This window comes from Palaemon carinicauda, chromosome 8, assembly GCF_036898095.1.
Source record: "Palaemon carinicauda isolate YSFRI2023 chromosome 8, ASM3689809v2, whole genome shotgun sequence".
Lineage (NCBI taxonomy): Eukaryota > Metazoa > Arthropoda > Malacostraca > Decapoda > Palaemonidae > Palaemon > Palaemon carinicauda.
The window spans coordinates 123,948,350-123,973,662 of NC_090732.1; the positions used below are offsets into that span (position 1 = coordinate 123,948,350).

A 25,313-nucleotide genomic window follows, 5' to 3' on the forward strand; every position below is an offset into this window, starting at 1 on the left:
CTTCCCTTAGTATGGAAGTGTGTTTTAGGCTTTTAGCAATTATCTTATCACGTTATAAATTGTTGTTGTTAATTATAGATTTTCCTCTATATATTTTATATCTCAACCGCCTTTATTAGGCCTCTTCGATTAGCTTTCCATTTATAATAAACATCAAGATAAATTTTAATGATTTGTTTAGATGCGACCTTACCTATTCCTCCCCTAATCCGAGAGTAGGCGGTCCTAACTTGGAAACCGAAGTTAAACAACGTTGAGCCCTTTCAATCGTAAATAACTTTTACAGAGCAAATGATTTAAAACTTATTAAATGAATATTTTTTAGTAGATATTTTATGAAAGATTTTCTTTGAATAGTCTTCGTACTGTTTCAAAGATGAACTAACGTTTGGTTTATTTATGCTACGCAGTTTGCGCTCTATCGTTACGATAGAGAGAGAGAGAATCACGGTTTCACTTTGCAGAAAGAGTAAATCGATTCTGACGTTTTGTTCATTCTTCTTTCAAACTGAAATGTTTTAAATACTAATTTAAAGGAACTTGTTAATTTTCAGTTTCTTAGTCCTTTCAGTTTTTTCCTTTGGTCAAATAACCTGTTTATTGACGAAAGGTGAGTGGGCTTTTCTCTTCGGTGTGAAATCAAGAGAGAGAGAGAGAGAGGAAGAGAGAACGTTCCGATCTTTATTCTCGTCCCAAGCGAGTAACGTTGTTCTCGAGTCAGTTTTTTACTCTCATCCCAAGTCTCTGTACGGGGAGAAAGGATAAAACGTTTTTAGTTTTTATTCTCGTCCCAAGGCACTGTACGGTGAGAGATTGAAAACGTAGTTTTGAATGAACTAGTGTTTAGTCTCCTCCCCAGTCACTGATCTTTTTATCTTTATATATTTCCTTTTTTCCCCCTCGATATATATGTTTACCGTTTTTTGCTTGTATTAATGTGCTTACATTATACGACTTATTTCACAATTATAACCTTTTGATATAGGGTAGAATTGCGTTGCTTCAGGTAGAAATCAGTTTTATTCATGCCTAATGTGAATTATTGAAAAATCGATTTCAGTGAAGTAAGTGCAAAACAGAAAATCGTAGTGATAAAGTGATAATTGCGCAAAGTGTTATCAGTGTTGCGACCGAGGGTTCGTCTGTTCGTGCCTGTCGTTCGCCTAGTCCGAGACCTCTTGCAAGCTCCCAAGCCCCAGGGAGAAGTAATGTCGTAGGACTTATGGGTTCGAGAGGCCTTGATCAGCGAACAGACGTTCCCTCTATGGTTTCAGGCGTGTCTCATCAAGACCGCCCCTACCATAAGACGAGCGAGACGATTTTCTCCTCGTCATCCGAAGGCTTTTCGCGTAAGAAACCGTGGAGCAAGGTTTCGAGGCCCTTAAAGCGAAAGTCAGTCCCTTCAGGACAGGTCCAGCGTCCTGGTTGTAGCCATTGGGACAGCTCTGACCCTATGCAGTCATCGGAAGACTGCTCGCCGCCTAAACAAAAGCGTAACACAGGCTCCGAGAGTCTTATTGTAGGCAAGGTTTTGCAGTCACAGACGTTACCCTCGTCTCTTACCGCACCCATTCCCGTTGATCCTAAATGGGTTGTACTGCAAGACATGCAGAATAAGCTTGCCTCTCTTATGGAGGACTATTCTGCCGAGCAGGTTCACGATGATCCTCGCCGCTTAGCTGATCGAGATCCTGGCCGTCAGCCGCCCAAACGAGCCTTTGCTCGTCCTGTTGACATTGACGTTACTAAGTCACGTCAATCATGTTTTGTAGAGCCTCTCTCGATGCAGTCCCGTGTTGACTCTCAGCCGCTTGTGGACGTTCAGCCGCTGCCGCTTGCTCTTGTTGACGTTCAGGACGTTCGCCAACCAGCATAGTTGACTTGTTTTGACGTTGAGCGTCAAGCACCGCAGTCAAGAGTTGTTTTGACTGCTCAGTCTAGGCAGTCAAGGCAGTCTCGAGTTGACGTCGAGCGTCCTCCCGCACCTGTTGTTGTTGCTGGTCAGTCCTTTAAGCAGTTACATGACATAGCGTCCTTGACTACTACTGTTGCTCCTTTGCGTGAGGACTGCTTGTCAAGCATTGCCACCACGGCAGGTCTCTCCCTTGCTTGAGACTCGGCAATTGTCGGACAAGGTTCCTTCAGATGAGGAAGTTGCTGATCCCCCTCCTACTGATATTCCCTTGAGGACTCTGTCAGACGGAGAGGAGCCTAAAGCTGCTCAGCCCTCTATGGACTTTAAATAAATCATGCTGATTTTTAAGGATCTTTGTCCGGATCTTTTTGTAACTGCTGCTCCTCGTTCGCCTAAACGTCAGAGTTTACACTAGGCCTAGCTACTTCGAAGCCGTTGTTTTCTAAGCTAGTGCTCTCTCGCTCTTCTAAGAGAGCTTTACGTTTGCTAGGCGACTGGTTAATCACCAGGAGGAGTTTGGGGGAGACATCCTTTGCTTTCCCTCCTTTTAAGCTGGCTTATAGAGCGAGAGTCTGGTATGACACGGGAGAAGTTCTCGGCTTGGGAGTTCCTGCCTCTGCCCAGATAGACTTCTCAAACCTCATAGACTCTCCCTGGCGCCCGGCCATGAGACGCTCCAAGATTTTATGGTCGGCTTCAGAGCTAGACCATCTCCTGTTAGGAGTTTTTTTTTTTCGAGCGTTTGAAGTTTTGCTGTACAATTATGTCATGCATAAACAAGGCTTTCAGGGATGGCTCCAGTAATCTGACAGCCACGTTCTCTGCAGGAACAAGTCTATCAGGGATGGCTCCAATGATCTGGCAGCCACGTTCACTGCAGGAGGACGTAAGAGGCAAGTGCGCTCAGTGTGTTCATTGTCAAGACAAACTTCACGATGAAGTCTACCAGGCTGTCTTGACAGCATTAATGGAAGGCGACTGGATGGTCTCTCTCGACCTTCAGGATGCATACTTCCACATTCCCATACACCCGGATTCCCAACCGTTTCTGAGGTTTGTTTACAGGAATGTGGGGTACCAGTTTCGAGCCCTGTGCTTTGGCCTCAGTCCTGCTCCTCCCGTGTTTACGAGGCTCATGAGGAATGTGGCAAAATTCCTCCATCTATCGGGAATCCGAGCCTCCCTGTACTTGGACGACTGGCTTCTCAGAGCATCGTCCAGTCTTCGCTGTCTGCAGGATCTACATTGGACGTTGAGTCTGGCCAGGGAGTTGGGACTTTTGGTCAACCTAGAAAAGTCCCAACTGATCCTATCCCAGATTATTCTATATTTGGGGATGGAGATTCGCAGTCCAGTTTTTCGAGCTTTTCCGTCTGCCACCCGAATAGAACAAGCCCTGCTCAAAGTCCAACTAATTCTGAAAAGAGAACGTTTGTTCAGTCAGGAGTTGGAACAGTCTCGTAGGGACTCTCTCATCCCTGGAGCAGTTTGTCTCGCTAGGGAGACTACACCTTCGGCCTCTCCAGTTCCATCTAGCCTCTCACTGGAACAAGGACAAGACGTTAGAGACGGTGTCATTCCCAGTCTCCGAACCAGTAAAGGTATGCCTGAAATGGTGGGACAGCAATATCAGTCTGAGAGAGGGACTATCCCTAGCAGTCAAGAACCCAAACCACGTGTTGTTCTCAGACGCGTCGGATTTGGGTTGGGGTGCGACCCTGGACGGTCGGGAATGCTCGGGTCCGTGGACCTCAAGTCAGAAGAGCATGCACATCAACGGCAAGGAGCTATTAGCAGTCCACTTGGCCTTGATGAAATTTGAAAGCTTTCTTCGAAACAAAGTGGTAGAGGTCAACTCAGACAACACCACAGCTTTGGCGTACATCTCCAAGCAAAGAGGCACACACTCCCTCACGCTGTACGAGATCGCAAGGGACCTTCTCATATGGTCAAGAAATCGAGGCATCTCCCTGTTGACGAGATTCATCCAGGGGGACTTGAACGTCTTGGCCGACTGTCTCAGTCGGAGGGGTCAGGTGATACCCACGGAATGGACCCTCCACAAGGACGTGGGCAAGAGTCTTTGGGCTACTTGGGGTCAACCCACCATAGACCTCTTTGCCACCTCGTTGACCAAAAAGTTACCAATCTATTGCTCACCAGTCCTAGATCCAGAAGCAATCCACATAGACGCGTTTCTACTGGATTGGTCTCATCTGGACTTATATGCATTCCCACCATTCAAGATAGTCAACAAGGTACTGCAGAAGTTCGCCTCTCACGAAGGGACAAGGTTGACGTTGGTTGCTACCCTCTGGCCCGCGAGAGAGTGGTTCACCGAGGTACTTCAATGGCTGGTAGACATTCCAAGAAGTCTTCCTCTAAGGGTAGATCTCTTACGTCAGCCCCACGTAAAGAATGTTCATCAAAGCCTCCCCGCGCTTCGTCTGACTGCCTTCAGTCTATTGAGAGACTCTCAAGAGCTCGAGGCTTTTCGAAGGAGGCAGCCAGTGCGATTGCGAGAGCTAGGAGAGCTTCTACCATCAGAGTATACCAGTCGAAGTGGGAAGTCTTTCGAGACTGGTGCAAGCCAGCATCTGTGTCCTCTTCCAGTACCTCTGTAGCCCAAATCGGAGATTTTCTTTTACATCTGAGAAATGTTCGCTCCCTCTCAGCTCCCACGATTAAGGGCTACAGGAGCATGTTGGCTTCGGTCTTTCGTCATAGATTCTTAGATCTTTCCAACAATAAAGATCTCCAAGATCTCCTTAAGTCTTTCGAGACCTCTAAGAAACGTCGTTTGGCAACTCCTGGATGGAACTTAGACGTGGTCCTAAGGTTCCTCATGTCAGACAGGTTTGAGCCATTACATTCAGCCTCCCTGAAGGATCTCACCCTCAAGACGCTTTTCCTAGTGTGCTTGGCTTCGGCTAAAAGGTTCAGTGAAATTCATGCCTTCAGTAAGAACATCGGCTTTTCTACAGAAAAAGCCACATGTTCACTTCAACTTGGTTTCCTGGCCAAAAATGAACTGCCTTCTCGTCCTTGGCCTAAGTCTTTTGATATACCTTGCCTGTCAGAGATCGTAGGCAACGAACTTGAAAGAGTGCTGTGTCCAGTTAGAGCTCTAAGTTCTACTTAGCTCGTACTAAGTCCTTACGAGGTGGATCTGAGGCATTATGGTGCTCAGTTAAGAAACCATCATTGCCTATGTCAAAGAATGCTTTGTCATATTTTATCAGATTTTTAATACGAGAGGCTCATTCTCACTTGAATGAAAAAGACCGATGCTTGCTTAAGGTTAAGACGCACGAAGTAAGAGCTATAGCAACTTCCGTGGCCTTTAAGCAAAATAGATCTCTGCAAAGTATTATGGACGCGACCTTTTGGAGAAGCAAGTCGGTATTCGCGTCATTTTACTTAAAAGATGTCCAGACTCTTTACGAGGACTGCTACACACTGGGTCCATTCGTTACAGCGAGTGCAGTAGTGGGTAAGGGTTCTACCACTACATTCCCTTAATTCCAATATCCTTTTAATCTGCTCTTGAAATGTTTTTTAATTGGGTTGTACGGAAGGCTAAGAAGCCTTTCTCATACTTTTTTGGTTTGGCGGGTGGTCAAATGTCATTTCTTGAGAGCGCCCAGATTAGGGGTTTGATGAGGTCCTGTTGTATGGGTTGCAGCCCTTGATACTTCAGCTCCTGGGAGTCTTTCAGCATCCTAAGAGGATGGCTGGGCTTCGTGAGGAAGACAGACTAACAAGGCAGAGTAATCGTCTAAGTCAACTTCCTTACCAGGTACCTATATATATGTGGGTTTTGTTATGATATAACTGTCAAAAACTCTAAGCATATACGCTGTAAACTTAATTAACTCTGGTCTCTACCCACCACCATGGGTGTGAATCAGCTATTATATATTCACCGGCTAAGTTAAATATTTAAAAATGATATTTTAATTATAAAATAAATTTTTGAATATACTTACCAGGTGAATATATAAATTAAAGGCCCCCTTCCTCCCCGATAGAGACCCAGCGGGATGAGAAGAACTGGAGCTGTTTACATGTATATGCGGTATCTGGCCGATAGTTGGCGCTAGTGGGCACACCCGCAACCTTCATAGCGATTGCTCGTGAGTTTTTGTGTTTTTCTGTCGAGCCGCCGGAGGCTCAGCTATTATATATTCACCGGGTAAGTATATTAAAAAATTTATTTTATAATTAAAATATCATTTTGTTTATATAGTGTTGTTCATTCATACATAAGTTTATGCATCCCTTGTTGTTTTTTATGTGAGTGCTGTGTGGTCTCCAAGGACTTCCTGTTGAAGGCTAGAACAGGAATCCGATATAAGCTGATTATCAAAGAAATATTGCTTCCCCTGCTCTAGAGCCAGTGCATCCACGTGCAAAGCATAAACTTTTTGCGGATATTGGAGACTTGCGAGTTGAGGCTTATTTAAACTTGCTACACCACCTCAGTAACTGTAAGTCGTTTGCTGTGAATGATGTCATGCATGGCATCCTAGCAAGGAGCCATCCACTCAGTTATCGTGGGCGTAGCTACGTAACAATAAACATTCAATCTCCATTCGCTTCTCGTTGTTGTTACAGAAACATGGGTGAATCTTGTGTATTCAGATCACCTTCAAGAACAATATTTTAAGTATCAATATTCAGTTTTTTTCTTCTTCCTTTTGTGGCTTCATTAACACACACAATGCATGCCTGGGGTAAATGCTGCATTTAAGTAACTTTGTGGTGGTTTACCCTTGTTTTTGGGGGTGACCGACTTTGTCAGTTTTGTTAACGTTCGTGCATGTCTTTCCTCTTCAAGTAGGGTCTGGGTTCATGTTTCCCTCTTTCTTGGTTCTTTTTTCTTGTTCTCCACTTACTTTTTGTTCTTTCTATCACCCTATGTAACATTGGCATTGCTATAAAATTCCAGAGGACGTTGTGAAAGCACAATCAACATACGAACTTCAAGTAAATAAACACATGCATTATAATTTCTATATGTCTTTGGAAACTTTGTGATTTTTTCGTAGCAGGTAGTTTTCATTCACCTACCCTCTACCAATGCCTTTCATTTCTGCCAGAGGTACGAGATTTCAAAACACAGAGAGAGAGAGAGAGAGAGAGAGAGAGAGAGAGAGAGAGAGAGAGAGAGAGAGGAGAGAGAGAGAGAGAGAGGAGAGAGAGAGAGAATATTTTTGCAAGGATATACGAACAAATGAAAATAGATATTCATTCTATTATCTAATAAAAGGATGTACAGAGAGAGAGAGAACTACGCATCTGTCAAACTCAGTCCTACAGACAACGCCATAAGGATGACGTCATCATTTAAAGACCGCTATTTTCATTGTTTGGAAAAATTATTGACTATTTGTTCTTTCTACAACCTTAGGTAACATTGGCCTTGCTATAATGTTCCCGAGGGCGTTGTGGAAACACAATGTACATACGAACTTCAAGTAAACAAACGCATACATTATAACTTCTATACATCTTTGGCATCTTTGTCTTCAGTTTTCTTGTTCTCCACTTACTTTTTGTTCTTTCTATCACCTTATGTAACATTGGCATTGCTATAAAATTCCAGAGGACGTTGTGAAAGCACAATCAACATACAAACTTCAAGTAAATAAACACATGCATTATAATTTCTATATGTCTTTGGAAACTTTGTGATGTGTTCGTAGGTGGTAGTTTTCATTCACCTACCCTCTACCAATGTCTTTCATTTCTGCCAGAGGTACGAGATTTCGAAACATGAGAGAGAGAGAGAGAGAGAGAGAGAGAGAGAGAGAGAGAATTTTTGCAAGGATATACGAACAAATGAAAATAGAGATTCATTCTATTATCTAATAAAAGGATGTACAGAGAGAGAGAGAGAGAACTACGCATCTGTCAAACTCAGTCCTACAGACAACGCCATAAGGATGACGTCATCATTTAAAGACCGCTATTTTCATTGTTTGGACAAATTATTGACTATTTGTTCTTTCTACAACCTTAGGTAACATTGGCCTTGCTATAATGTTCCCGATGGGCGTTGTGGAAACACAATGTACATACGAACTTCAAGTAAACAAACGCATACATTATAACTTCTATACATCTTTGGCATCTTTGTCTTCAGTTTTCTTGTTCTCCACTTACTTTTTATTCTTTCTATCACCTTATGTAACATTGGCATTGCTATAAAATTCCAGAGGACGTTGTGAAAGCACAATCAACATACAAACTTCAAGTAAATAAACACGTGCATTATAATTTCTATATGTCTTTGGAAACTTTGTGATGTGTTCGTAGGTGGTAGTTTTCATTCACCTACCCTCTACCAATGTCTTTCATTTCTGCCAGAGGTACGAGATTTCGAAACATGAGAGGAGAGAGAGAGAGAGAGAGAGAGAGAGAGAGAGAGAGAGAGAGAGAGAGAGAGAAAGTTGAACATTGTTATTATAGTATTTGTATAAATGGGAGTTTTAAATAATTCGAGAGAGAGAGAGAGAGAGAGAGAGAGAGAGAGAGAGAGAGAGAGAGAGAGAGAGAGAGAAATAAAAGTATTTGTATAAATGGCAGTGGTAAATTCGAGAGAGAGAGAGAGAGAGAGAGAGAGAGAGAGAGAGAGAGAGAGAGAGAGAGAGAACTGCGCTCCTGTCTAACTCAGTCAGGCAGACGACGCCATAAGGATGACGTCATCATTTAAAGACCGCTATTTTAATTGTTTGGAAAAATTATTGACTATTTGTTCTTTCTACAACCTTAGGTAACATTGGCCTTGCTATAATGTTCCCGAAGGCGTTGTGGAAACACAATGTACATACGAACTTCAAGTAAACATAGGCATACATTATAACTTCTATACATCTTTGGCAACTTTGGCTTCTGTTATTGTAGTAGACTTCGTTCATCTACACTCTACAAATGCCTTCCATTTCTGCCAGACGTACGATAGATCGAAATATAAGTGAAAAATCGCTATATATATGCAAAATTACACACAAAGACGATTTTGTCAAACTAAGTCATGCAGACGACACAGTAAGGATGACGTCATCATTTAAAAACCTCTATATCTTCGTTATTTGTAAAAATAATGGGTTGAAACTTCTGGAGAGCATGTACGATATGTTTCTCTATTCAGAGAGACAATAAAACGATTTTTGAATATTTCAAGTTGGTATGCCAAAATACCACCGCGGACGGTCCCCTTAAGAAGAACCTGTGGGTACATCAGTTGATGATGGCTAGGGTCTGAAGATGCTAAACCATTTTCAGCTTCTTTTATCTTTTTTTTTGCGTTGCCCACAAGTCCTTGGAAATGTTTTATTGTGCCCTGAGATAGCCACTCAACTGGTTGTGTAGTAATCCCAGCACCCTCGAGTGACAGACTAAGCATCTTGTCTTAGGTAGTAATCTACTTCTACGTCTTTCTTCGTGGGGAGTGCACCAGCTGCCTCCTTTAGTTGCTGGATTAGGCAAATGGTGCAGGTAGGCTACACTCCTGTTTCCCTCATAACAGACTAAATCTGTTATCTCATTTTGGGAGGATTGTCAAGTGTCTATCAAACCCTATGCTTCCTTATATCCTGATGTCTTTTCTAAATTGGTTTATTTGCCAAGAGGCAAGTTGACATTTTTTTTATTCCTTGATAAAGTGAAATTGTATTGAAAGTAATATGTTTATTTAAATTGTTTGAAAAATAAATTGTGTATATTTTTAGTATCAATTTGAACCTCCTAGGAAGTGTGGGATTTAGTTTTATGATGGAAATAGAGACAGGTATGATAACATTTATTATTTTTCTATTTATCTGTAATTCATATACCTTCCCCTTTCTTGAAGAAAATTGTATTTTGTTATTAGGTTACAGCTCCTTAAGAATTTTGATAGTATTTGAGTACTGAGTAAGGTGGGATTCCTGAACAACAAGCAAAGTTTGAACTCTGTTTGGCTCACAGTACCACACTGGATGGTCTCTGGAGAGAAGGATATTGTGTGTTGAGATACTGTTTTTTATTTTTGCTCTAAGATTAAGATGCTTTCAGATTGTGTAAGATATTTGCATTTTGATTCCCATGTAATTGTAAAAATATTGAATTTTTGGTTCTGATAAATTAAGAATTGGGGAAATTTCTTAATGAACATTAGTTTGTACAATTTCATTGTCTTAATTGTTGTAACGATTTCAAATTATTAATATATCAACTTGCTTTTCAGCACCCATGAAGGGAATCCCAAGTCGTTTGCCCGGTTCTGGTTTAAGAGGGTCAGGTTTAGGTTCAACACCTATCACTAGACCCTTAGTTCGTCCGAGTGGTACTCGAAAAGATGGTGGCATCAAACTTTTGGATATTACTGAGTCGCCCATCGCAGCACAGCAGGTAAGTTTAATTTTGTTTTGGTTTCTATTTTATCTTATTAGTTGATGGAAAGGAATGCTGCTGCAAATAGGATTTAGAATGTGATTGTGCAATTATTTGTGACAAGCTTGGATTTACTGTAGTCTATATGGGCAGAAATATAAGCATTAGGATTATACAGCTGGCAGCAATGATTGAAATTTGTTTACTCTAAACTAATTTTTGTTCTCCCTGAGCTATTTATTATTGTAAAGAACCATAAGCTGACCTTTGAATTGCATAATTAAATATGCCAGGGAAAGAGCTTTTAAACTACTACAGAAGAAAATATAAACTGGGTGTCAGTATCAGTATGCATAGTAATCCAGAAGCAATCAGATATTTGGAAAATTTGAATATTTAATATCAAACCTTCTTCACCAAGGATGTTCAGCTTGAATGCTTATAGTTGTAATTTACCCACATTTTATGCTCAAATTATTTGAACCTGACGCATGGCTAGAAATTTTACTTAGCGAGATATGTAAAATATGTTATAGCAAATTAAGATGCAGAAAACCCCACTCCTAATGACTCCTCCCTTGTCACTGAACTTGTTCCCAATAGATATGTACCTGACAAGGAAAGCCCCATTTGGGTTCTTTCTTTGTGGCTTGCAGACTTGAGGGGTTAGGCACTGCAGGATCCTGGAGGGCAAAGGGAGGAGCAAGAGGAACCAGGTCCCTCAATCAGTTGATGAGTTCTAGCAAAGACTCTCTAGAGGGAGTGGACAGAAGTATCAACCATCTGTGTGATGTAGGAGGGGTCCATGGGGGACTGCAAGCTAGCAGAACCCAGGGTGAACAGTAGCTTGGTCGGCAGAAAGGAGTGTTGAAGCCTTGGAGTAAATTTGTGCCATTCTTCTGATATCTAGATCATCTTCGGACCCATAACCTGCATTTTGGTCTGAGACCTGGTACATCATGATTTTGTAACTGAAACCCCTAACTGCCAAGTCTCACACAGATGAGATAAGCTAGGTACTCTGTAAAGGTCAAAATCTTTGCAAAACCCTTCACCAACATAAGAGATGTTGAAAAGAGAGAGATTTTCTGGTAAAACCCTTCCCCATATAAAGATGCCGAAGAAAAAATTTGATCTCGCTGGCTAGCCACCTTTGGGTCCTAATTTTGACAGATTGTACTCACTAACATCAAATGGAGCAAATTACAGGGTCCCAAGCCTTCCCCCAAGTAATGCAGTAGTTACACTTTTAGTGACAGGAATAATGCCAGAGGGGTTTGGTGGACTTGGTATGCATCAGCTGGCTATACAGTGCTGTATTTAACTTTTTCATGTCACCTATATGTAATGAGAAAAGTAAAATATTGTAAAAGTATTTAATCAGATTAGTGTATTCCACCACCTATCCAAATGAGAATATTAGGGGGAATAGATTGTTTGTCACTCACCTACTCAATTCCCCTCCTCCAATTTAGAGGTTCAGGGTATGTCTACTCAATGTGGTAAAATTGTACCCAAAGAAGACATAAGAGGAACAAACCCTTCAGGACTACTTCAGGTGTAATCGAGGCATCCAGACAAGTTGGGTGTAGGAAAATGGAGACTTAAGTGCCTGGAGTCAAGCTCTTGAATCGAGAGGCCCTCCCAAGTCCACAGCTCCCCAACCTTGGGGAGGAGAGAGGGGGAAGGGGATACCTCCTAATCACTGTACTGGGCTTGCACCCAACAAGTTGGGCAAAAGCCCATTTTAAAATATGAACTATTTAATACATACAGCACTTGTATAGAGTAGTAGTATACTGTATGGTTGGTTCATAATGAATGTAGGCTTTATGAATAAAGGGAGCATTTGATACATACCACTAAATTCTTCAGAGTTATACCAGAAACTATACACATGTATATAGAAATATAAACAATGATGAATGTTTTCATATTTATATATGGAGGACTCCAAAATCAAACCTTTTCTTTCTCTAATCTAGGGTAGTGCCCTAGCCTCTGTACCATTGTTTTTCACCATCTTGGGTTAGAGTTCTCTTGCTTGAGGGTACACTCAGGCACACTATTCTATCTTATTTCTCTTCCTCTTGTTTTATTAAAGTTTTTGTAGTTTACATAGGAGATATTTATTTTAATGTTGTCACTGTTCTTGAAATATTTTATTTTTCCCTTTTTTCCTTTCATCACTGGGCTATTTTCCCTCTTGGAGCCCCTGGGCTTTTAGTATCCTGCTTTCCAACTATGGTTGTAGCTTAGTAAGTAATAATAATGATAATATTAAAGTGTGTAATATTCACTATGCCAATGACATCCCTGATATTAAAGATATACATGAGACTGTATTGAGTACAGTAATACCCCTATTTATGTGGGTTGACATTTATCAGTTCAGGCTTTACATTGCTCATCTTTGAATATTAAATACAAAAATAGAATCAGCGTTATGCCATTTTAACCAACCTTACATGTATACAGTAATACCTTGGTCTTCTGCCGTAATTAGTTCCAAAAAGATGCTTGAGTACGAATTCGTTCGAATAAGGCATCATTATTTCCCATTACAAATAATGTAGAAGTGAATATTGCATTCCAAGTCCCAGTTGATTTTCTATTAGCATGACAAATTAGCATAGAAAAAGTGATGTGCTTTGAATTTTTTACACAAACAGTAAATACAATAACACACAAAACATTAAAAGTTATTCTAATATAAGAAAATTTACCTTTTTATTTGGATGCGATATTACAGCGTAAGTGAATGGCGATGTGGGGAGGGAGGAAGGTGTTATTTCCGACGGGGGGATTTCCATTTCATAAAAATGTCTAGTAATTGAGGTTTGGGGATTTTTTCCCTTTTCTGTTGTTTTGGGGCAGTTTTCCTTTAATTCAAAACTGAGCCAATGCTTGTTGCTTTTGCTTTTTTTTCAGAATCTTATGGTAATGAGACGTAATATTATCATTGAAAAGGTTTACAGCCCCATTGGTTATTATGGTATCAGGCTGAGTTTGACTAAAGCTTGAACTGCCCCCCCCCCCCCACCCCCACTTAGCATAGATACCAAGCACCTTTTCACTAATAAATGCGTCGCTAATGATATCACCTTGTAACTGTTTCTCTTTTATAAAAATAGGTAAAAACTTCTCCACTTCCTAAGTACCTAAGACCTTTGCTTTATTAAAGCAGTCACTTCTTTGGCAACATTAGCTCTCTTTATTACCGGTATTTCTTTATTCTTTAAAATTGTCAATATTGTTGACTTAGCCATAGAGTATTTGAGATCTGAAACACGCATTCTGTTTTTGTGGCTGGAAATGACCACTTTCACTCTTATTTTTCATTTGCCCCGCTAATGAATCAAAATAAATAAAAAAGATACAAAGATATAGCATAGTGTAACGAAAATTAGGCAGAGTGTATTATTATTATTATTACAATTTAGGCTATAACCCTAGTTGGAAAACCAAGATTCTTTAAGCCCAAGGGCTACAACAGGGAAAAATAACCCAGTGATGAAAGGAAACAGGAAGATACATAAACTACAAGAGAAGTATAAATAATCAAAATAAAATATTTCAAGAACAGTAACAACATTAAACTAGATCTGTCACATATAAATTATATAAACTTAAAAAAACAAGAGGAGACCAATAAGATAGAATAGCATGCCCGTGTGTATCCCCAAGTAAGATAGAGAAAAATGTTTTGATTTTAGAGTGTCCTTCTCCTAAAAGAGCTGCTTATCATAGCTAAAGAGTCTCTTTATCATTACCAAGAGGAAAGTAGCCACTGAATAATTACATTGCAGTAGTTAACCGCTTGAGTGAAGAAGAATTGGTTGGTAATCTCAGTGTTGTCAGGTTTATGAGGACAGAGGAGAATGTGGTAAGAATATGCCAGATTATTCGGTGTATGTGTAGGCAAAAACAAAATAAGCCGTAACGAGAGAGAGGGATCCAATGTAGTGCTGTCTGGCCAGTCAAAGAACCCAATAACACTCTAGTGGTAGTATCTCAGTGGGTGGCAGGTGCCCCGGCCAACCTACTATATTTACGTTCATTGGAAACAACGGCCAACGCATAACTGATTTGTGTTCAGCTTGGTAAGCTTTTACTCGCACTGGTCAAGTACCGAATATTTTTTCGAGAACAGTATTTTAATACATACTTTCTACCTTGGTTCACTAGGTGTCTAGGATGCTATTCTAGATGCCTTATCAGGTCATAGCTTAGTGATCCTGGGATTTTGGTTTACCAGATTGGTAATGGGGACTTCCTCCCACCTAAGGATGAGTCTCCTATTAAAGGACAAAGGCCTCTATTGGTGTAGAAACAAATCACAAATTTGAAAAGTAATTTGTATTTGTCTAACTACAGAAATCTGAATCCTTTAACTCAACTGCCCACCTTTTCCTCTCCTGAAAGTCCCAGACGCAAGCGTAGTAACTTTTCATTGTACTGGCAAGGGGATGTTGCTGCCAAGCGTAGTGACTTTTCATTGTACTGGCAAGGGGATTTGGCTGCCAAGCATAGTGACTTTTTATTGTACTGGCAAGGGGATGTGGCTGCCAAGCCTAGTGACTTTTCATTGTACTGGCAAGGGGATGTGGCTGCCAAGAGTAGTGACTTTTCATTGTACTGGCAAGTGGATGTAGCTGCCAAGCATAGTGACTTTTCATTGTACTGGCAAGGGGATATGGCTGCCAAGCCTAGTGACTTCATTGTACTGGCAAGAGGATGTAGCTGCCAAGCATAGTGACTTTTTATTGTACTGGCAAGGGGATGTGGCTGCCAAGCTTAGTGACTTTTCATTGTACTGGCAAGGGGATATGGCTGCCAAGCCTAGTGACTTCATTGTACTGGCAAGAGGATTTGGCTGCCAAGCATAGTGACTTTTTATTGTACTGGCAAGGGGATGTGGCTGCCAAGCGTAGTGACTTTTCATTGTACTGGCAAGGGGATATGGTTGCCAAGCCTAGTGACTTCATTATATTGGCAAGAGGATGTGGGGGCCAAGCCTAGGGACTTTTCATTGTACTGGCAAGGGTATGTAGCTGCCACGCCACCGGCCAGTAATTACCGGCTACCTCCGACACCTTTTTATAGCTTTTAAGTGCCAAGTTCCAGCTGCTCCTGAATCAATCTTCATTGAAGGACTCAGTTTTGTATAGTTAAAAAAATACAAATTAAGTTTACTGTAAAATTTGTGTTATTTTTATTTTTTTTACAAACTTCTATCCAGTGGTATTTCCCGTTTCCTTTTGCTGATATCTGGCTTAGAATTTCTTTTGATTTTGTTAATGTACTGCTGACAAACCATGATGTGACCCCTCAAAATATTTTGATTAAGAATGTTAGGTGGACTATCAATGCCAGTACATTTGGTGTTTGGAGTTTATGATGTCTTTTTAAAGCCAGACGCAGCAAATTGGGAAATGAGCAAATATACTGTATTAGAAACATTTGAAGCCTTAAAATAATCAAACAAGATTTGTATGAAGGTGGGGTTATTTATGATTTGAATTGCTATTTAATGTGTAGGGCAAATTACTGTTACACAAGGAACTTTGAATTCATGAAGTTATATCTTTGAGAGGGCAGATAAATAAATGAGTAATAACCACTTTATCTGATATGACGGGTCTTTGCATTTTAAAAATGATTTTGAACATGTTAAATTGAATTTGCAGGCAAAAAAGAGAAGAAAAGTTCAGGACACAGCAGCAGAAACAAAAGCAGCAGAAACAGAAGAAAAAAGAAAAGAATCACAGGCAGGAGATTCCAAGGGAGCAGCTCAACCCCAACAACCACCTCAAACTCCACAGCAGCAAACTACCCCCGATTATGCTGCGGGTCTTACGCCTTCCAATCCACCTACTCCAGGACCACCTACACCATCTACCACATTGTTACCTTCAGCTGCAGGCACTACAACAACTTTACACAGTATGACTTTATATTATTTAAATCTAACTCATATACAGTACTTGTCATTTTTTAATTAATGATGACACCTGTTTATAGAAATAAACATAAACATTGTTTTGTTAATGTGTAGGTTTCGACATAAATACATAAATACAAATCCTCAATAAAATCAAAGAATTAAGATTCTCAATTTTTTTTAAAATTGAAGACGAAACATACGGAATGTGTTTCTCAAAAGTAAATTTGCTTCACAATTTGCACCATGCACTAATTTTATCCGAACTTTTAAGGGATTCGGAAATTCCAGATCTACATTCAGGAGGTGAAGTTGATGCAAAAAGAGTAGCATCACCTGCACATACAACAAACTTGTTTTCTATGCCAAACAAAATGTATATATAGTATGAAAAATAAGGGGCCAAGAACATTCCCCTAAAGAACACCAGATATTACATTTCTATAGTCATTGTGGTGCCCTTCAACAACTCTTAGCAATTGATTTCTTAAAAATTCAATAATGATACTAAGAAAAGACCCAACTACTCCTAGCTGTTAAGGTTTGAAATCAAGGGCAGCACTAAATTAAGGCCAATCATACAGTAATAGTTTTCAAGAAAAATATCTTGCATGTAAAAACATTGTTCTTTAATACTTTGTGCATTTATTTACAGAAATGTTTTGGTGTTTTGATGTGGTTTCATGAAATTTGATTTGTTTTTTTTTAGAATACTTCATTATTAATTATGTTATTCTTACTATGTAGGGTAACAAATGAATTAAGAATATTTTTTTTCATCTTTCAGCAAATGCTGTAACGGTTGGTACTATAACTACAAGACCAACTTTGCAGCAGACAACAAGCAATGGGGAGAGAGCTACGCCAACCACTCCCACTACACCTGCTGGTGCAGCTACCCCACAACGCATCATCGTTACACCTAGCAGTCAAGCAACTGGTTCACCTACTGTAGTTTATCGCACTGTAACACACAATGCTGCATACACTACAGCAGAAGTTGTACAGGCTACACCTGTAACAGTAGCAACCTCCACTGCAGAAGCTGCCTCTGGTACCCAGCCCCAGTATGCAACTTTACAAGTACGTTACTAAGATATGTTGATTTTGTCAGTTGCAAAAATTTAATATGGGCCTGGTTAACAATAATATTTAAGGTTACTAGTAAGTTCTTTAAACACATTGAGAATATCTTTTGTCATAACCTGTATCATTAGTTGGGTAAGCTATTTGTTTTTGTGTTTTAGAAATGAAGTCGTGTCTGATCATTCCATAATGTAATAAATTGGATGATCATAAAGCTGTAAAACTATGATATTTGAGGTTTCAATTTATTCTCTTGTCTAAAACAACAGTAGTCACAATTCATAGATGTAATTTTATTTATATGACACATATATAATTTTTAATCAGATTTTTTTTTCTGTACAATTGTAGTTTTTTTTTTTACATTCTTAAGTATTGTATATTCTCTAAGGAGAATAAACTAATGAAAATGGTGACTGTTGGAGTTCTGCTTGTGATTAGGTTTGATTTTTGTAAATAGTAGTTACAATTTGGTTTTTCTATAGGTAGGAATTTAAAGCTATTGATTATTACTCTATTTCAGCCTGTTCAGCCTGATATGGTGTATGCTGCAACTCCTTTGACAACCACTACGTTGGTTACTGCACCAGCTACTCCAGTTCAGCAACAACCAGCACAACAGCAGCAGCCATCACAACCACAGCAAGCTACTCAAGTCACAGCACCAACGCAGATAATCTTCACACCTACAACTACTACACCACCGGCTGAAAATCAACAGACGCAGCAGGTTCCTATTAATCAAACAGCTGTTAACACGCACCAGCAAACTCAACAGAAGCGTGGCCTTTCTCTTACTGTAAGTATTTTTGCTATGAGAAAATCCTCCTTCACATTATATTTTTATTTGATGAAAACTTGAGAATTATTTTAAGCATTTGCAGAATACAATCAGGCAAAAATAGAATTTAATTGAGTTACTAATTTAAGAAATAACATTTTTATAAAGTTAATTTTATCAAGAAAAATGGCTTTAGAAATGTAGTTTCCCATAAGAGGTAGCAGGAAAGTTGTGACAACAGAATAGTGGAAGATTCCTCTAGAATATATTCTCCTGACACTAGCATTTTTTTTTTGTCTGGCATCTTTATAACACAACAAATATCTATGCTTCCTCTTGGCAATATTTCACTACTTTCCTATTTTTAAGGTTGATAAACTTTCCTCAGCTTAAGTAGACCTGCTTGGCAATGTCTCATGTGCTCCAATTTTTTTGACAAATGTGAACACAGCCTGAAGATCTGAGTATAGATTATTTACAGTTTGCCTTAGACTAGCTCTAAATATAGGGTTGCTAAGTGTTTGAAGAGGATGAAGTGTTAGTGTAAAGCCTGCTTTTACTTCCTGGATGTCCTGTTCCCCTGCTTATTGGACATCTCCTGTTAGGTCTGGTTAGCAAACTGGTTTAGGGATATGAGATGTATGAAACTTTAGGGAAGACCGACCACTGAAATCCAAATATTTATATAAACCAATGTACAGTATATCTTAACTCTACGGGAAGTTGCAGAATCCTGAACTCTATTTTGACACTATTTCAAGCAACAGGAAAAATTGGATTTTACACATTCTGGAATGAACAGGATACACAAGCTCACCATTGGCTTGATCACATGATCCATATGCAGAATAATCGCTTTCAAAACAAATATTTTGTAGACAACTAAAAATTGACAACTTGGTGACCCTAAGTGCAAAAGATGCACTTACCAAATCAAGTCACAACTTCAAAGAAATTCCAAATTCCACCAACTAACCTGGAAACCCTTGCTAGCAACTGTATATTACAAAGCTCTAATAAGTGTGAATTTTTAAGTAAGAATTCACCCCCCCCCTCGAGAGATTAGTTCACCAAACGTTCAGCTGGGCTCCACAAGGGACTAGAAGAGTTAGAAGACTCAGGCCTACATGGCTGAGGACTATGAAGTACGAAGTAGGCGATGATGAATGGAGAAGTATTGAATTAAAAGCTCAAAATAGAGACGACTGGCGAAATTTACTCGAGGTCTTTTGCGTCAATAGGTGTAGGAGATGATGATGATGAATGTGTGAAAGGGTACGACTCGTGTTCTTTTGCTTGCAGTTGGGGAAATACAAATTGTTGCATTTCTGGCTTGGAGAATGTCTGTAATTCATGTTTCAAATATTGTGTTTAGTGAAACAATATTATCGTTAAAACATCCCTTTCTTCTATTTACATAAGCACATCTGGTCCCTTACACAACCCTTTTCTGATCATAGTACCTGTGCCTATTTATTTACTCTTTCTTTAAGAGTTTGAGGAAAATATATTTTTAATAGTTTCACATTAACAATTCTTTGTAACACCTCATTGGAGAGTCTCGTATTTCTGTTCCTTGTAGCATTGTAAGGTAAAGATTTGTTGTACATTTCTGTATGCTATATTCCTTGTATTTCTTTGTTTGCTCGTACATTTTTTATGATAACATTTTATTTAAAGATGTGCAAAGTTTCCGAGACAAAAATTAAATATGACTAAGCATAAAATTTGAGACAATAATTAGATATGACTAGAGCATAAAATTAGCCCAGAATGTACGCTAACGAGAATGTGCAAGCAACATCTTACTAGTGTGGGCATTTTGTACAGTTGGCTTCTTTAAATCTGGTACACTTCATAGGAAGCTAAGGAGACACAGAATTGATGAAGAATTGTAGTGTACATGTAAAGTACAGTACAGTATATATTTCTGGATTTGGGGGAAGGGGCTCATTACTGTTTTGTAAATAACCCTGCAATATGGTGATTATGCCCTTATGATCCCTAGTGGTGAGGTATCTTTGCTGCTAAAAGTCCATACTAACTCATAATAAAGTTAATTTGACCATTTCTATAAAAAAAACTTTACGTGATTTCTCAGGGCAGGAAATTTTTTAAAAATAATTGAAACTACTTACTGTTTTGTTTATTGACTAGTAATAATCATTCAAACAGGAAAAGATGGAAAATTTTATGCTCTTGTATTTATAGAATGTTTTTGGAAAATTTTAAAAACTTGCATATGAAAAATAACAATCTTTACTTAGTTGCCAATTTGTTTGGAAAACAACATTTAAACGAATGAGGATTCATAAGGAACAACTTTTATAATATTTTTGCCAAGAAAGTTATCTTTAAAATGTTTTTTAAATGTTGAAAATTGGTTATGAAACAAAAAAGTAGATTAAGTTTGAAATGACCCCAAAGTAACATTTCTTTAATGGGCCTGAGTCATGTCCCTTAAATAGAGCTCCAATGAGTGTTAGCAGTGGGATCATTACCTAAAAGTAGTATTGGTCAGAAAATTTTTCTTTAAAAAGTCAGCAATGAAAATGAGAGCACACAATAGTTAATTCTGTATACAGTAGAATATTCATAGAGACGTCATAAGTCTTATTAAACGTTTAAAGCATATTAATTTGAGATGTTCATTACGCCCAAGAAGGTCTACGCATCAGATGAGTTTCGTTCGTACTGTCTTTTTTCCATGAAAAATGGTCATATAGAACTAAAAATATTCACTGACCGATGCAATACTCTTAATCAAATTTGAATCTGTGTGCTAGTATCCTGATTTGCATGTATTTAAGAGTTACTAGTAAACCTAGGTACAATACTACTGTGTACTTATTTTGTATTTCAAATGGTATGTTTATGCTGTAGGCAATATTATATGTACATGAAAATTTTAGAGTGATAAAATTTATAGCTAAGGATGTTATAGTTTTCATTTTTTTTTTTTTCTGCCACTGACTCTTAATTTCAAAAAACTTTTCAGTCACTATTTTATTTTATTGTCTAATTATTATTATTGTTATCATTTTTATTATTACTAGCTAAGCTACAACCCTAGTTGGAAAAGCAGAATACTATAAGCCCATGGGTTCAAACAGGGGAAAAATAGCCTTGTGAGGAAAGGAAATAATGATATATAGAATTAAGAAATTGATATTTAACGCTAAGATTGCTAGTATCTAATCGGTAAATTTGGGATAAAAGCTCATTCCTAACTAAGTTAGATACACCCTATAGGGGGATACCACTACTGTACTATAACTTGTGCAGCATTGATGTTTGTACTAAAAATTCTGTGCAGGATACCTTTAGTCCATTCTCTCTTTGCTATTTATATTCCTTAACTTTTGGTTATTTTCTGTCGGTATTTAAGAATAAATCCTTCAAGGGAGCCTTGTGAGTCTATTTTGATTTGTAAAATGCAGGCATTTTGATGATATTTTATGTTAGTGAATTAAAAGGCCGTTTTCACATTATAAGTTTGAAGTTGGATTGATATCATAAACATTATTCATCCATCCATATACCAAGGCACTTCCCCCAATTTTGGGGGGTAGCCGACATCAACAAGAAACAAAACAAAAAAGGGGGACCTCTACTCTACGTTCCTCCAGCCTAACCAGGGACTCAGCCGAGTTCAGCTGGTACTGCTAGGGTGCCACAGCCCACATTTTCCACCACAGGTGAAGCTTTATACTGCTGAGTCCCCTACTGCTGCTACCTCCGCGGTCATCTAAGGCACCGGAGGAAGCAGCAGGGCCTACCGGAACTGCATCACAATCGCTCGCCATTCATTCCTATTTCTAGCACGCTCTCTTGCCCCTCTCACATCTATCCTCCTATCACCCAGAGCTTTCTTCACACCATCCATCCACCCAAACCTTGGCCTTCCTCTTGTACTTCTCCCATCAACTCTTGCATTCATCACCCTCTTTAGCAGACAGCCACATTATAATAGTTTTTATGTTTTCAATAGCTGGTTATCAAAAGTAATAGTAATATTTTTACTTTTCCTCCTCTTCCCGTAGTCATATCTTCTGTAAAAACAATTGCCAATCTTTTTGGTGGTGCTTTGGCTTATTTCAAAAGAACCATGTATCTTTTTATTACCTCAGTAATAATAGAATTTTTTTCATTTTACAGAGAGAACAAATGTTGGAAGCACAGGAAATGTTTCGCACAAGCAACAAAGTCACTCGACCGGAGAAAGCTCTTATCCTTGGTTTTATGGCTGGTTCCAGAGGTATGTTATATATTTAGTTATTTAGTTTTTATAAATTTGTAGTAACATATAGATACTGTTCTTCAATAAAATTATGTCTATTTTTTTGGTAACAGAATCGTATTCTCAAGCATATGATGGATTTGCAAAGGAATCTACTTTGTTTAACGATCTTGCTAATCAGTAGATTATGATTTTATGAAAAAGGTAAATGTTTTTGATTTAGCAGTGATCTAAAGTTGATGCAGTCTCATATGCTAGCATTTTGTATTTAAGGTAACTGAAATGTGCCATGGCCCAAAACTTATAGTAGCACCATATTTCATTTAACCCGAACATAATCCTTGCTAATCTGGACAATTTTTAAAAGTAGATTGTTTTTCTGTTTATTCTAAAAGGTAAGTATAATTTTCAAATAGGTTCTGGAAAATTATCTAATATAGATGTATATAAAAAAAAAAAAAAATGATTTTCTTAGCAATGCAAACATGAGTCTTAAAATAGGGAATTGTCTTCAGCTGAGTTGGAATTTCCTTTGAAATTGTTAACAACTGCTTGGTGTGACGAGTAGCTTTGCCCACTCTCCAGACTCTTTACTTTTAACCTTTGCTCAAGACTAAGAGGGGTGGTTGAGGGGAAAAGTTCAATTTTAAAGGTCTGATTGTTATAGGTAGAAAAATAAAGATGGCTTTTGAAATTTATTTGTTCCTGCTCATTTATAACCCTTTGTCCTTTAAAATAGGGAGAGATGCTTGTTGGAGAGTATGAAGTCACTTAGAACTGAACTGGGTAGTTTTTTTCTTTCATGGAACATGTCAGTCTCATGGTCCCACACGAGAGCAAGGGAGGTAACTCTAGCAATCTCCTGTCAACCCATGATAGGGATGATTATGCTTATAGGGTCTGATCAGTACTTGGTTTTATACCTGGTTCTCAGTTGAAGGATTCTTTCTCCCCCTAAGAGATGACACACCCTGAAATGAAATATTTGACACAAGATAGCCAATAGGTAAGTATTCATTCCACCATCTTCCTCTAGTAAAGGGAGGATGGGCCAAACTGCTTTTTATAGATAATCTAATAAGAATGGTGTTCAGAATTGAAGCTTACCAGCATTAATGTAATAATACAAATGCTTCATCTTCCAAGTGAGGGGAAGAAAAGAAGAAGCAGAAGATCCAGTCCATTCTATCTTTCCCACAGACTTACATGACAAGATGCTTTCTGTCCCCAACATGGAAGCTATATAACTACAAGGGCGGCCACCACTGGGCCAAGAACCAAAAATGTAAAGAACTTTTGGGTATGCTCTTTAGAATAGAAGGCTGTGAAGACTGTGGCACTTTCACATTTCTTCTTTACCTGTCTATTACATGTTTCCTTTTCTTACGGGGTTATTTTTCTCTGTTGGAGCCCTTGGGCTTATAGCATCCTGCTTTTCCAACTAGGGTTGTAGCTTACCTAGTAATGATATCAATAATGACTGCAAGGTTCTTCCAAAACTAAAGTGGGTTCAATACCCCTTACTTCATGACCTGTAGTTTGAGCTCTTACCTGAAACCTCCTCAAAGGTTGGAGTGTAAGCTCCTTAATTCCCCCAAGAAGCCAAAAAGAAACTGTTCTCAATAACTTTCTTGGTCCTGTTTTTGATAAGTTTCTTGGTTTTGCCAGTGCTAAGGAAGCCGCTGATGCTCTAGCTTTCTAGATCCTGTTCTCGAAAATGATTTCTTTGTTTTTGCCAGTGCTAAGGAAGATTTGCTGATGCTCTAACCTGTGATGTCAAGTCCTGTACTTGTAGCACCTCAGAGCCCTCACGTGTCACAAAAGGATCTTCCTTAATTATCACCCATCAAGTGAGGGGAGGGAGAAGGTTGCGCGTTGGAGTTGTGTGTCTATGGGTTCTGAGTTTGGTCCCAAATTCAGGCACCAGTTTAAGAGATCTTTTTCTTCCCTTCTGAGGTGAAAGAAACCTTGCAACTCGCTAACTCACTTATCCAAAATTAATCCCAGCAAGAAGAGTTAGAACTCTGTCTGATGACCTCAAAGGGTCATGGAGGGCTTGCATAAGAGACTTACGAACACAGGTAACATCTGGCTCCAGTGACCTAATGTCCTGGTGTGGGCAAGACAGCTCAAAGCTCTTCACAAGAATAGACATTCCCCTGAAGAGGAGAGATTATGCTTTTTAGTTGAAAGACAAGATTAGAGAATCCTTGCAACTTGCTAACTCACTTCTCCAAAATTAATCCTAGCAAGAAGAGTTAGAACTCTGTCTGATGACCTCAAAGGGTCATGGAGGGCTTGCATAAGAGACTTACGAACACAGGTTACATCTGACTCTAGTGGCCTAATGTCCTGGCATGGGCAAGACAGGTCAAAGCTCTTCACAAGCATAGGCAATTCCCCTGAAGAGGAGAGTTTATGCTTTTCAGTTGGACATGCATACTGAAGTATTCCAAAATACTAGTGTTACCTCTGGACCAACTAGTTTGAGAATTGGGATATCAGAGGGCCCCTCTCCCTCAGTTGGCATACTGGTTTTATAGCTTATGTGATAAAAAGATCACTATACCAGACAGCATGAGTCTCCTGTACTTTGCTAAGTGTCAGTAGTTGATAACATCGTCATCTTTGCAAAGTACATCATGGTACCTGTCACAAGACTGCTTGGAGGATTTTAATGGCAGAAAGTCTCCATGGCTACTGGCTTGATCCGAGTCTCTCCAAGTGGAGACTTAGTCATCAATTTGCATACAGAGGGGTCAACTTAAAGAAATGCAAGTGCAGAAGATTCCATAGAACCCCAATGCCTTGAAGCGTGTAATGAAGGATATTGTTGAACACACTGGAAGAGAGACTTCTCAGTTTCACAGATCTCATCGTCATCATGATACAGGCCCGACTAGCATGATCTGTCCATGTCAGCTCCAAAGAAGATCTCAACCTTTGAGGGGTTTCCAAGTGCCCATCA

The 25,313-nt window shown here is 39.1% G+C and overlaps 1 protein-coding gene across 1 annotated transcript in view; it reads left to right on the forward strand.

Moving 5' to 3' along the window:
• The window catches only part of LOC137645868 (negative elongation factor A-like), an 81,618-nt gene that overhangs the window by 48,987 nt on the left and 7,318 nt on the right, over positions 1-25,313 (forward strand). The window contains exons 5-9 of the mRNA XM_068378866.1: positions 10,149-10,312; positions 15,985-16,240; positions 17,026-17,321; positions 17,848-18,123; positions 22,264-22,363. Coding sequence (XP_068234967.1) covers positions 10,149-10,312; positions 15,985-16,240; positions 17,026-17,321; positions 17,848-18,123; positions 22,264-22,363 — 1,092 coding nt within the window. The remainder of the gene's footprint in view (positions 1-10,148; positions 10,313-15,984; positions 16,241-17,025; positions 17,322-17,847; positions 18,124-22,263; positions 22,364-25,313) is intronic.